General features: G+C 41.2%; 2 protein-coding genes across 2 annotated transcripts; both read left to right on the forward strand.

The window, feature by feature from the left end:
- Positions 1-934: 934 nt before the first annotated feature.
- LOC118389492 (caveolin-2-like) lies at positions 935-5,899 on the forward strand. The gene is made up of 3 exons (XM_052528949.1): positions 935-1,171; positions 3,810-3,997; positions 4,392-5,899. The coding sequence occupies exons 1-3, from the start codon at positions 956-958 to the stop codon at positions 4,540-4,542; spliced, it is 555 nt and encodes a 184-aa protein (XP_052384909.1). The 5' UTR covers positions 935-955; the 3' UTR covers positions 4,543-5,899.
- A 5,530-nt stretch (positions 5,900-11,429) lies between these two features.
- LOC118389493 (uncharacterized) lies at positions 11,430-13,888 on the forward strand. The gene is made up of 6 exons (XM_035779400.1): positions 11,430-11,549; positions 11,773-11,875; positions 12,036-12,208; positions 12,417-12,530; positions 12,642-12,732; positions 13,310-13,888. Exons 2-6 carry the CDS (start codon positions 11,809-11,811, stop codon positions 13,387-13,389), a joined length of 525 nt encoding a protein of 174 aa, XP_035635293.1. The 5' UTR covers positions 11,430-11,549; positions 11,773-11,808; the 3' UTR covers positions 13,390-13,888.
- The last annotated feature ends 260 nt before the right edge of the window (positions 13,889-14,148 follow it).

Here is a 14,148-nt window from a genome sequence, read left to right on the forward strand (position 1 = left end):
ACCGATCCACCCATCAATACCAGGGGGAGAAACTCCATTCAGTACACTAAATCATCAAGTCAAAGCTTGTTTGATGATTATTGTTGTCTGTATATTTAGCTGCTCTTTGAGCAGTCTTTAAAGTAACTAGCAATTGGTAGTCATACAGTTAAACAAATATTGATGTGCATAAATTATAATTCACCCTGTCAGCTTGCATTTTTGGCAATCATGTTTCATAGGCCCCTAAATAGAAAAAACGGAGTACAAAGTCTTGGCCAACAGAGAGCGCTATGGAGCCATACAATAGCTCTATCACAAGGCTCTGAACAGGTAGCTTGCTGGCGCTCCATGTCTAGCTGCAGACCAGACTGATGGACAAACTGCGTCAGCTCTGTCTCCTGTGCTGTTCAACCAGGTGATGCAGATTACATCCCCGGCATGACATCTGCCACTGACAACACAATAACAGCACATCCATATTAAACCTGCTGGGTGTGGATCTATTGGGTGTGGATCTATTGAACCAATTAATTTACTGATTTGTTTATGCCCTTAAGACATCATTGTCTCACTTATGTATTTTGTATTTTGTAATGATTTACAGGTCAAAGCAGCATTGTTATCAGTGCAGTGCTGTCAATGGACTCACTCATATCAACACGTATGCCTCAGATAGTTTTGGTATATCATTCGCAAATTTTACAATGTGGTGAACAGCTCCTTGTTTAGGAAAGTTATCACACAGGTCAAATTAGCTGTAGAATGTCATAAGTTATGGGCCTGTGAAAGCCAATTTTGGCATTCCACACTGAGGGAGTATGTACTGATGCAGTCACCCATCCACTATGTCCCACCGAGGTGCCAGTGACTGGGCTGCTGAGGCGAGAGGAGTGGGATTGGTCTCTGGTGGTCGACCCCCTTTCATCCGCTCTCCCAGCCCAGTGAGGGTGCATGCCACTGAGGCACACACACCATGACCACGGGGCGTACACCAGCTGAGACCAGGCTAGACCTGGAGGACATAGAGGAGCAGGGGATCCCTCCAGGCAGACACACTGCAGAGGGACTACTGGAGGAAGTAGTGGAGGTAGAGGCAGAGGAACCAGCTCAGGAGGAGGACTCCACCCACAGTGACATCAGGTCTCTGGTCAAGAACAGGGACCCAAGGGGAGTCAACAAGTATCTAAAGGTAACTGACACACACAGCAGCACAGCCCGGTAAACAGTGAGGTACAGTGCCTTGCAAAAGTATTCATCCCCTTTGGCATTTTTTCCTATTTTGTTGCATTAAAACCTGTAATTTAAATGGATTTTTATCTAGATTACATGTAATGGACATACACTAAATAGTCCAAATTGGTGAAGTGAAAAGAAGAAAAAAATACTTGGTTCAAAAGAGTAAAAAAGTAAATAAATGGAAAAGTGGGACGTGCATATGTATTCACCCCCTTTGCTATGAAGCCCCTAAATAAGATCTGGTGCAACCAATTACCTTCAGAAGTCACATAATTAGTTAAATACAGTCCACCTGTGTGCAATCTAAGTGTCACAAGATCTCAGTATATATACAGCTGTTCTGAAAGGCCCCAGAGTCTGCAACACCACTAAGCAAGGGGCACCACCAAGCTAGCGGCACCATGACGGACAAGGAGCTCGCTAAACAGGTCAGGGACAAAGTTGTGGAGAAGTACAGATCAGGGTTGGGTTATAAAAAATATCTGAAACTTTGAACATCCCCCGGAGCACCATTTACTCCATTATAATTTTTTTGAAAGAATATGGCACCACTACAAACCTGCCAAGAGAGGGCCGCCCACCAAAACTCATGGCAGGAAGGGCATCAATCAGAGAGGCAACAAAGAGACAAATGATAACCCTGAACGAGCTGAAAAGCTCCACAGAGAAGATTAGAGTATCTGTCCATATGACCACTTTAAGCCACACACTCCACAGAGCTGGGCTTCATGAAAGAGTGGCCAGAAAAAAAGCCCTTGCTTTAAGAAGAAAATAAGCAAACGCATTTGGTATTTGCCAAAAGGCATGTGGGAGACTCCCCAAACATATGGAAGAAGGTACTCTGGTCAGATGAGACAAAAATGTTGCTTTTTGTCCATCAAGGAAAATGCTATGTCTGGCGCAAACCCAACATCTCCCATCACCCCGAGAATACCATTCACACAGTGAAGCATGGTGGTGGCAGCATCAATCATGCTGTGGGGATGTTTTTCACCGTTGGGGACTGGGAAAACTGGTCGGAATAGAAGGATTGATGGATGGCGCTGAATACAGGAAAATTATTGAGGGAAACCTGTTTCAGTCTCCCAGAGATTTGAGACTGGGACGGAGGTTCACCTTCCAGCAGTACAATGACCCTAAGCATACTGCTAAAGCAACACTAGAGTGGTTTAAGGGGAAACATTTAAATGTCTTGGAATGGCCAAAGCTCAGACCTCAATCCAATTGAGAATCTGTGGTATGACTTAAAGATTGCTGTACACCAGCGGAACTCATCCAAATTGAAGGAGCTGGAGCAGTTTTGCCTTGAAGAATGGGCAAAGATCCCAGTAGCTAGATGTGCCAAGCTTATAGAGACATACCCCAAGAGACGTGCAGCTGTAATTGCTGCAAAAGGTGGCTCTACAAAGTATTGAGTTTGGGAGGGTTATGCACGCTCAAGTTTTCTGTTTTTTTGTCTGATTTCTTGTTTGTTTTACAATTAAAAATACTTTTCATCCTCAAAGTGTTAGACATGTTATGTAAATCAAATGATACAAACCCCTCAAAAAATCTATTTTCATTCCAGGTTGTAAGGCAACAAAATAGGAAAAATGCCAAGGGGGTGAATACTTTCGCAAGCCAATGTAAAGTGGAGGTTTAGACAGATTGTACTCTATGGGAGATAAAAGCACTACATGTGTTTGCACATACTCCACATACAGTACCACACATCCTCTGTCTGTTGACTCCAGATAACGGAAGGGGAGGTTTAAACACAGGGACGAAGTAAGAGAGACACTATGGAAACAATCGCATAATGATGTTCTGACATACTCTGGAAATGTTATAGTTGAGATAGGAAGTAGTTTGGAAAGATTTTGGTTGCATACATAGTGCTGTGTACACCATGAGCCGTCAATGGTCAACTTGTTATGTAATGTCTGTATAATGTATACATTGTTCAGTGGTATGGATTAACTGCCTAGGATTTTATTGAGATGAGCACTCGTTTATCTTAATTCCCATATCTTCAATGGTACACTGGACATACATCTGGAGGCAATAGGAAGGGAGGTCTGCCATCCAACGAAGTGGAATCTGATGTTGGAAAGCAGTGTGTTGAGCGATGCTGACCTTGTGTGGCCACAGTTAGAACAGTGCCTTGTATGTCATCTCAAAGATCAGTACTCCTTTCCCACTTCAAGGCTCTATTCAATCTGTATTGCTGAAGTGTTACAGATTGTGCGATAGCAATGTAAAGGTCATTGCCGATTGAGCTGACATATGCAGTGTTTACTGTGAATGCCGTCTCTGCTAAAATGGGAACGTTGACTTTAAATTTGAATCACACAGTAATGCTGAACTTCAGTGATACAGATTGAATAGAGCCTTAAGTCTAATTGTAATGTGGTTACTTCAGTAAGTGCTACAATGGTTCTATGGTTCCCCTGCATCCAAGTTCTGAATGTTATTGGTGAGAAAATACAGTTTTTATGGAGAACCTCCTTTTTCTGACCATACCTATACATAGACCTTCACTAAAGCCCCATGCTAAAGAGAGCTTCCACCAGGCCGTGCCCAGACTGACTGTAGACTCTGTGTCTCCTGAGGTGACCTTTGAGGACGTGATAGCAGAGCCCCCCTCGGTGCGGAGCTTCGATAAGGTGTGGCTGTGGAGCCACGCCTTATTTGAGGTGTCCCGTCTCTGGTGCTACCGGCTGATCTCCCTCCTCCTGGCCGTGCCCGTCTCTCTGGTAGCAGGGATCCTCTTCGCTGTCTTCAGCTGCCTACATATCTGGTGGGTCCTCTCACCTTTGAACTCCTTTGACGTGATCTACTTAATGTTTTCAGTTAGTGCTTGATGGAGTTGAACGGTGTGCTTGGGGTTTCAATGCATGGTGTATAGTATAAGGGCTCTATTCAATCCGTATTGTGGATGTTCAGCTTTACAGTGAGATTTAAATTTGAAGGGCAATGTTGCCACTTTAGCAGAGACTGCATTCACGGTAAACACTGCATACAGCATGTCGGCTCAATCGGAAATTACCTTTAAATATAATAATAATAATACCTTTCTATCGTGGAATCTGTAACGATTCAGCTTTACAGATTGAATATAGCCCTAAATTATCTTAAAGTGACATTGACCTAGCCTGTTTATGCTCACTCTTTGTCTGTTTGTCTGTTTCCAGGCTGATCATGCCCTTTATTCAGCTCTTCCTGATCAACATGCACTGGGTTCAGACTGTGTGGGGCAGTGTATTGGACATCGCCATCGCTCCCTTCTTTAAGAGTATGGGGAAGTGCTGCAGTAGCATCAATGTCCGACTGGCCAGGGACTGATGTTGGGCTCTGCCACCTTCTTTGGGAGTGTGGAGGGAGTGTGGATGGAGTGGGCTGGGTTGGGTTGATGCACACTACATATGAACTGTTTGTTTGCAATCATGTCTCAATCTCTAAGAAAAATAATGTTGCTGCCTTCTACTCTGCAAAGAACAAATTTTAAAAAGTAGAACTTGCAATTGTTTAGTAAATATGTGAAATGAAGTTACGTGAATTAGACAGTATCTAAAAAATTATGTCATTTATGTGTTTTCTATTTTGCTTAGTACATTCAGAACTGTTATTGGTGATGTACTATCGTACTCAATTTAATCTCTAAACCACAACTTGAAAGAAAGTTGTTAGCACTTTAGATTAAACATAATGCAGCACAGACACGTGCACGCGCACACACACACACACACACACAAATTCCACATGCTGGTGTAAAGGAAAAATTCCTCCTGACAGAACAGATTATGTGGCCAGTGATGCATGTTTTTCCCCAGTAAAATAGGGGCATGGAATTACATTTCCTCCATTGACTGGCCAATTATTTTTCTGTCTCAGGAAAATAATGGTTCAGGCTCTAAAAATGAATGCTATTTCTTTGTTCCAGAGTGGTTGTCAAGAGATTGTGTAAATTCTGCTGATCTGATGCATCCTCTTAACCGAGGTGCCGTAATTACTGGTTGTGTGATCTAGTTGTGCCTGTTAGAATTTAGAATCCAGGTAGATTCAAAGCTCAGTTTGGGATTCAAATCTATCTGCCCATGTTTAGTAGAACAGAAGTAAGAGCATAGTTGCAGGTTCTAAAATTGGCTCAAACTGAGCTACTAATTTGTTTCTGGACCTACCTACAGTATAGGCTTAGGCAATTATACCTGCAAATTGCTCTAGCAGTTCAAATTATGCAAATGCACACTACCGTATGCACTCATTGGGATTTCTAGCCTTTCGCAAACACTCCAATTCTCTGGAGCATGGATCTGTTCGGAGATATAGTAGGCGAAAGGGCCAAACTTGTGAAGCAACTCCTTTTGTGATACATTTGGTTCATTTTCAAGGGAAATTGCAGTGACACGTACATATACCCCGGGGATACATTCTTCAACTTCAACTGGGATTGCAATAAAAAACTTTAGTTATCTGATGGACCGTACTGTTCTGTAAAGAAGTCAACAGCAATGTCAAAACATCTAGGAATCTTAGTTGACCAATTGTACTGCTTTGCTTAGTGTTTTCTCCTTTGCCATCTGTCTGTCTGTCTGTCTGTCTGTCTGTCTGTCTGTCTGTCTGTCTGTCTGTCTGTCTGTCTGTCTGTCTGTCTGTCTGTCTGTCTGTCTGTCTGTCTGTCTGTCTGTCTGTCTGTCTGTCTGTCGGACGGTCTGTCTGTCGGACGGTCTGTCTGTCGGACGGACAGTCTGTCTGTCTCTCGCTTGTCTGCCTGCCTGTAGGTCTGTGTTGTGTGCCAGCTGTCTATCTGTCTGTCGGGCAGGACCTGCTGCAGTCAGTTTACAGTACTGACACACAGGAGACACAGATGAGTGCACTGTGACACTCAGGGATCTATTTCTATCCCTTCTACTCCTATGTGCCCCGACCCCCAGACCCCGGCCCCCAGCCCCACTCCTCCTCTCACACCATGCTGAGAATATACTCCTCTAATTGGGTTGGCTCCTGCTCACACGCACTCTGATCCCATTCCACCACTCTCGCTCCTTCTCTCCCTTTCTCCCTCTCTCTGTCTCTCTGTCCAAAGGGAAATGGGGCAGAGAACATTATCAAGCCACTGCTCTGCTGTAAAGTCACACTTCATCCATGCAGTTTTTTTTGCATACTACTGGACAGTGTCTGTTATGTAGATAAATAGCAACAGGTTTACAATAGTGATAATCTGCTATTACTGTTACTTGCTTAGCTTCCTCTTCTTTCCCCCTCCTCTTCCTCCCTATTTACCATATCATCATAATGTATCTATGGTCTTGTTTATGCAACAAGCAAATATAGAATGTAATGACTGATTGGGACAACTGAAACAAGGAATCCTACAGTAAATCAGATAATCCATTTATTTTGAGAGAGTATTGACTTTTATAGGGGAATGTAGACAGTTGGACACATCTGACTCAGTAAATGATGATAGATGCCACTTGAAATTCTTTCTTGTATAATGATGTCATCATTTCAAATAATGTGCATGTGAGAGTGACCAATATTTTTTGGGGTCCACTGTGGGTCATAAGGCCCGGGGGGGTGTGGTATACGGCCAATAAACCATGGCTAAGGGCTGTTCTTATGCACAATGCAATGCGGAGTGTCCATATACCACGAACCCCAGAGATACCTTATTGCTATTATAAACTGATTACCAATGTAAATGTCATACCGGTGGTATACTTTCAGCCAATCAGCATTCAGGGCTTGAACCAATCAGTTTATAAATAGGCTTATTGTTAATTTTATGGGGTCAAATCTGCTTACTCATGGTAATCTTGAACTAGTTAATCAAAACATTTGTATTTATTTCAACATATTATTTTCTTCACCTTGAAATTGGGAAGTAGTTACAATTGTGATGTAGGCTAGGTTTTATAGTAGATCAGTGAGAAAAAAACGTAGTCATGCATTTCAATTCCATATAAGGCAGCAAAATGTGAGACTTGTGCCAGGGGTTGTACTGTACATTTCCAATAGTCACAGTGTGCATGTCAACATCACAGGGTTGTTTCACTTCAGAACCTTATCACGCTATGACATTAGTTTCTTGTTTTTCGAGCAACTATACTGTATCTTTACTGTTATTTATCATCTTTGAATGTTATTCAATGTATCTTCCTACATTTGTTGATTAAGGCAGGTAAAACTGAGGTTTTAACTTTGAAGAAGTGACTATACAAAACATTTGTAGTGAGGAGAGTAACCAGCATGTTTTCTGGGACACTAGTTGTCATATTTGGTCTCTTAGCCTACTGGTCATTCTGTATTATATTACGTAACTATCCATGTAAGTCTGGTAAAGTGCTGCAGTACAAATGCAGGTGAATAAGAGAAGCAATGGGAGGAAGAAAGCAAGAAGACAACAGCTGAGGTTGGAGCTCTGGCTTGTTTTTTTCGTACTGTTCCAACCATCGTCAGCTTCCTCTTGAGGAGCTCCTGTCCCAGCTTGTGCGAAGTAAAAAAGTTAGCGCATGTGATGTTGTGGCCACTGGGTCCCTGTGTCATGTCCAGGACAACCCGCGTCCCTTGATTCTTGTCAGGGGCTCTGCAATCTGGCTTCCCCATATACACTTGCAAGTTCCACGCATATGATGAAGCAGCATCACAGGCAGTCCAGATCTATATTCCACATTTTGTGGATTTAGACGGTATGTACTGTCTGAAGGGGCAGCGGCCCCTAAATGGCAAGCTGCTCATCAACAGTAATGTTGGGCCCAGGGTTGTAAAACAGGCGAAGCGGATAATCCTGAAAATAATGTGAAAGTTTTCCAGAGACATTGTTGCATGGAAAAGTTATCCGCCAGTTCCTGCATCCCACAGGGATTCTGTGGATTCCCCTTTGGATCTGAAAACACCATCAAGGATAAGGACCCCCAAAGTATGCATGTAAATGAGTTTGGTCCATCTCCTTCCATCTCTCTCCAAAAACACACCTTCCCTCCAGATTAGTGCAGTCCAGAATGATTTTCTGGATGGTGTCTGGGATAAAAGAAGACTTTATGTCCTGCACATGAGTAACATGAGTAACATGAGTAACAGCCATCCGCTTCGGCCCTGGTTGCATCCTTATCATATTAGCAGCCATGCAGGGTGGCTAATCTCTTGGGCAAGAAGACCATTACATTTCACAATGTTTCGACATCCATATTTCTCCTGCAGGCTACTGATTAGCTGGTTCTGACGGGCTGGTCCTGGGGCTGGCTGAGGGTCAATCTCATCCTCTTCTTCCACCTCACTGTCAGTCTCCGAATTGACAGACATGATCCTCATATTTGGAAAATTCTTCATCTTCCAAAGTGGAAGACATTCCTTCCACACTAGCTTCTCTCTCTGCCTGCAAAAAAAATTCTAAGGCTCTCTGAGCAGAGATTCTTTTTGCCATGCTAATTTATTTATTGGTAAGGAGCCACACATGCAAAGCTGTTTATTTGTTGTGTCCCTCCCTCAATTTGTTCCTGGCTGGGCTGGTGAATACTGATTTTTTTTTATTTATTGAAATAATGTATCAAAATAATGTATTGTAATAACATTGTGCAGGTTCCTGCAAGACATTGCGTAGTTTCGCACACTACAAAGGGTAAAGAGTGTGAGAAAAGCAGGAGACAGGCAGTGAGACAGACAGGTTCTTGGTGCTATGTTGAAACAACAGGCCCAGGGAGGAGGAAGAACAGAGTGAAGGCACACAGCAAACCTTTTTGTTACATTTGAACTTGTTTACACTTACACACACTTTTTTTTTATTACCCTCGGATTCAGTGGACTCGAACACCACCTATGTAATATAAATATGTAGGGGGGTGCACACTGTGCACATGTTCTTCACAGAAAATGTTCTTCACAGAAAATGAGCCAAGGCGAATGAGTCTCAGGTTGAAAGAAGTATTAATTGTACCATTTTCTTCTAATATACATTGAAAATGGGTCCCACAGACCCGAACACCACACAAGGGTCAATACATAGTTATTGTAACACCTCATCGGGCAGACATCAGATTAACATCCAATTGGTTACTATTTGATTTCGTAACCATTGCCAATCATTGATTGATCATCAAAATTCTTGGTCTGGTTAAGATTATGGGCCAACAACTACAACATCAAAATATGCCATATTGTCAAACATCTTGAGGCCATAATACACACCAGTGAAAAGTCTGGACACACCTTCTCATTCAAGGGTTTTTCTTTATGTTTACTATTTGCTATATTGTATAATAATAGTGAAGACATCAAAACTATGAAATCACACATGCGGAATCATGTACTAACCAAAAAAGCGCTAAACAAATGAAAATATATTTTCGATTGTATATTCTTCAAAGTAGCCACCCTTTGCCTTGATGACAGCTTGGCAAACTCTTGGCATTATCTCAACCAGCTTCACCTGGAATGCTTTTCATTCACTCTGCCGTCCAACTCATCCCAAACCATCTCAATTGGGTTGAGGTCAGGTGATTGTGGAAGCCAGGTCATCTGATGCAGCACTCCATCACTCTCTTTTTTGGTCAAATAGCCCTTACATCGCCTGGAGGCGTGTTGGGTCATTGTCCTGTTGAAAAACAAATGATAGTCCCACTAAGCTCAAATCGCTGCAGAATGCTGCGGTAGCCATGCTGTTTAAGTGTCCCTTGAACTGTAAATAAATCACCAACAGTGTCACGAGCAAAGCACCACCACACCATCACACCTCCTCCTTCATGCTTCAAGGTAGAAACCACACATGCATAGATCATCCGTTCACCTACTATTTGAGCTGTTCTTGACATAATATGGACTTGGCCTTTTACCAAGTACGGCTATCTTCTGTATACCACACATACTTTGTCACAACACAACTGATTGTCTCAAATGCATTAAGAAGGAAATATTTCATAAATGTACTTTTAACAAGGCACACCTGTTAATTGAAATGCATTCCAGATGACTACCACATGAAGCTGTTTGAGAGAATGCCAAGCGTGTGCAAAGCTGTCATCAAGGCAAAGGGTGGCTACTTTGAAGAATTTCAAATATGAAATATATTTTGATTTGTTTACTACATGATTCCATATGTGTTATTTCATAGTTTTGATGTCTTCACCACTATTCTACAATGTAGAACATTTTACAAATAAACCCTGTAATGAGTAGGTGTGTCCAAACCTTTGACTGGTACTGTATATAATATGCACAAAACAAAAATATAAACGCAACATGTAAATTCATGGTCCCATGTTTCATGAGCTGACATAAAAGATCCCAGAAATGTTCCATATGCACAAAAAGCGTATTTATTTGACATTTTGTGAACAAATTTGATTACATCCCTGTTAGGTATAATTTTTCCTTTGCCAAGATAATCCATCCACCTGACAGGTGTGGCCGATTAACAAACTGATTAAACAGCATGATCATCACACAGATGCACCTTGTGCACGGGACAATAAAATGCCACTCTGACATGTGCAGTTTTGTCACACAACACAATGCCACAGATATTTCAAGTTTTGCAATCCACAGGCCACAATCAACAGCCTGATCAACACTATGCGAAGGAGATGTGTAATATAAAAATATATGCCATTTAGCAGACGCTTTTATCCAAAGCGACTTACAATCATGTGTGCATACATTCTACGTATGGGTGGTCCTGGGAATCGAACCCACTACCCTGGCGTTACAAGCGCCATGCTCTACCAACTGAGCTACAGAAGGACCATGTGTCATGCTGCATATGGCAAATAGTGGTTACAGCTGATACTAACAGGTTTTCTGATCAATTTTATTCAGGGATCTGTGACCAACAGATCCCTGATTAGGGCATAATTAGGGCATCATTCATTAATTTATTTATTTCAATTGACGGATTTCTTTATATGAACTGTAACCAGTAAAATCTTTGAAATTATTGTAGGCTGCGTTTGTATTTTCATTCAGTTTACATAATATAATGACATTAACTGTACTGTAGCATCTTTCATATGCACTCATTAACACCCATAATTGTCCTAGGAAAGGAGAGATAATTTGTGCAGGATTATAGTACAGTATAGATACAAAATGCTGGGTTCACTCAAGTAACACGTTGCGTTCTCAACAGTAATCTCACATTGCACACAGTGACATTACAGATCCCAATGACTGATCAGTGTTGCGAAATCTGATGGAAATGAACACAAACATGACCTGACATGACTTGCAGATGATATCTCAAGCTGAACTTCTCAACATCTCTGTTTATAAGGCCCTACATTTGGACTGAGAAGACACCTGAACTTTCTGAATACTTTTTGAGGAAGGCAGAGGTCATCTTCTCTCTGCTGACTTTGGTAAGGATATTTATGATTTTGGTGTTTTACTCATAACAAAGCTATGAATGCCACAAATAGATCAAATAGATTTGTACCCGTCGCTCTCAAAACATTGTAGAAGTGAAATAATAATGCATATATTTTGTATGGACTTATTTTATTGTGCATAAATCTGTGATATACTGTATATTCTGAGTAACACACTGTGTTGGTATAACTCTGTACATGAAAATAACTGCAGTGAGACCACCAGAGCACCACCATTGTCCAGGTCATCATGGGAGTCATGACTGTGTCTGTTCTTTTCTGTGTCCTCCTGACCTTCCTGGGGACCGAGGTGACTGGTGAGTGAGCTCAATCCCATCTCCACTCCAGATACAGTGTACATAGAAACGTTTTTCCATAATTTCCTCTCAGGATTTTTTTGTTTGGTTCAATCTGTTATTGTGGTAATTTTGCATGGAACATACAGCTTGCAGGGATCTGAAATATTTGTCTTCTCAGGGAGGTCTCCCCCATGGTATCCCAATTTACCCAGACCAGTGGAGAGATTTGCAAGAAGATCTGAACCAATTACAGATCTGTACCAGTGTCCATCTGGGTTTTCTCGACCCAACCATTTCTGGAGCACTTGCTACCGTTTCGACAGCAGTTTGAAGTCAATGTCGGCGGCAAATGTAAGTTTCATGACTGATGTTTACTGACATGCATCCCATTTAGAGTGATGATACGTGAGGTGGAAGATATTTTGTTGTATTGTTCATCCTCAATATATGAATATGAATGAGATGGAACGCCTATATCAATTCAGCTTTATGGATGATACAAATAAAGACAATGAATGAATATGAGAAGTCAATGTCATGCTCTTGCTTCCTCGTACAGAATGCATGCCGTCAAAGAGGTGGATCCCTTGCTTCTATCACTAACAGTAAGGTGTACGAGTATGCTCTTTCCCTGGTAGACGATGGATATATCTGGGTTAAGGGGAGCCATGAGGTAAAATACACTATTCCTAGTCCCCAAAGCACTCTAATTTAATATTTATTTTGGTTAATACTGACTACCAATTAAATACTGATGTTAACTTTTCCCTTTTCTCCCTGGCAGTCTGGATTTCCCCAGAAGAACTGGTTGAAAGGCTCTGTGCGTGACCAGAATGGAAAGCATGAGGGCTGCTTGGCATTGGTGAAATTTGGTGGTCAGTATCGCCAACTTATTCTTGTTTTGGTAACAGTAAACAATAGGCATCTGGTAAAATTACTTTTATAGGGACCACAGATTAACTGTGTTCATATAGTTGTGCCACAACTGTCTAGACAAATGTGCTCTGGAACCCCACTTCGTGGAACCCCAAGTAGAATGATCTACGGGCTGGATTCAATCCATATCGCAAACGTGCAGAGGAACATCTGCGTTTAAAACTCCATTTAAATTTAAACTCAATGTTCCCTTGTTCGCAGAGAATGCATTCATGGTAAATGCCTCATATGTCATCTCAATCAGAAATTACCTTTACATTTTAACTCGGATGTTCTGCGATACGTTCCACGATAATTCCACGATACAGTGAGCAGGAGTACAATGTCGATTCACTCCATAGTGGGTTTTTATAGTGGTAGAGGAGCTCCTCTGGTTAAATACAGAATGAGAAAGTTCTGTCATTTTCATCAGTCCCATTCAGTGAAGGGTCAACAGCCGTACGTACCTGTTGTCCATGGTCATTGTTCTTCTGTTCTGCCTTGTCCTGAAACTCACAAGGACATTCTCCTTTACAGAAAAAACTGGTTTTGATGATATCAGCTGTTCCAGAGTGGACAACACCGCGTTCACTCTCTGCGAGATAGAAACGTCTTAATTCTTCGTGTAAGAAGGCCAAACAGAGAGTGGATTTTGCCAATACTCTCTGATTTTATTTTTCTACTATCGCTCCAAATTGTTCTGAATTGACTTTAAGTCTAATACTCAGAGACAATATCATGAAAAGTGATGTAATGGCTACAGATTCATACATAATGACACATTGATTCAATTGTATTTCATGTGGCCTTTTTTTCTACTGAAATTAATACTGGTTTTGCAATGGAATTGTCACTGTAGTATTCTGGAAGCTATCTTTAAGATACTGTACCAAACATGTGGGTACATACAAAAAGGTTTGATTCCCTTACAATCCCATTTCAAGATGAATTATATAATTATGAAAACATACAGTTATTCTCAATACTTACGCTAACAGTGGAAATAGTCTATATCCATTATATCTGGAATATCTATTGAATTTGTGAACTTGTTGTGCCATGTACATCCCTCCTTGCTTCCTTGCATATCCTTTTGAATAAAAACATTCAGCATCACCCTGTCTCAGCATGATCAACTTATATCACTGTAAAATAAACAACATCAATCAGTAGGGTCATCTCAAATAGTATGTGCACTATCTCGTCATATTTTATTCATCATATTTGTTAACATTATTATATACATTATTATAAAGTGTTATGTTATTGTTTTTAACATCTGTGTTCTTGCATGTACATTGATTGATTGATTAATCTTATGCTACACACAGATAAATAGCATACATTTTTCTAAACAAATCCAATCAGTTAGTTTG

Source organism: Oncorhynchus keta, chromosome 10, assembly GCF_023373465.1.
Source record: "Oncorhynchus keta strain PuntledgeMale-10-30-2019 chromosome 10, Oket_V2, whole genome shotgun sequence".
NCBI classification, from domain to species: Eukaryota; Metazoa; Chordata; class Actinopteri; order Salmoniformes; family Salmonidae; genus Oncorhynchus; species Oncorhynchus keta.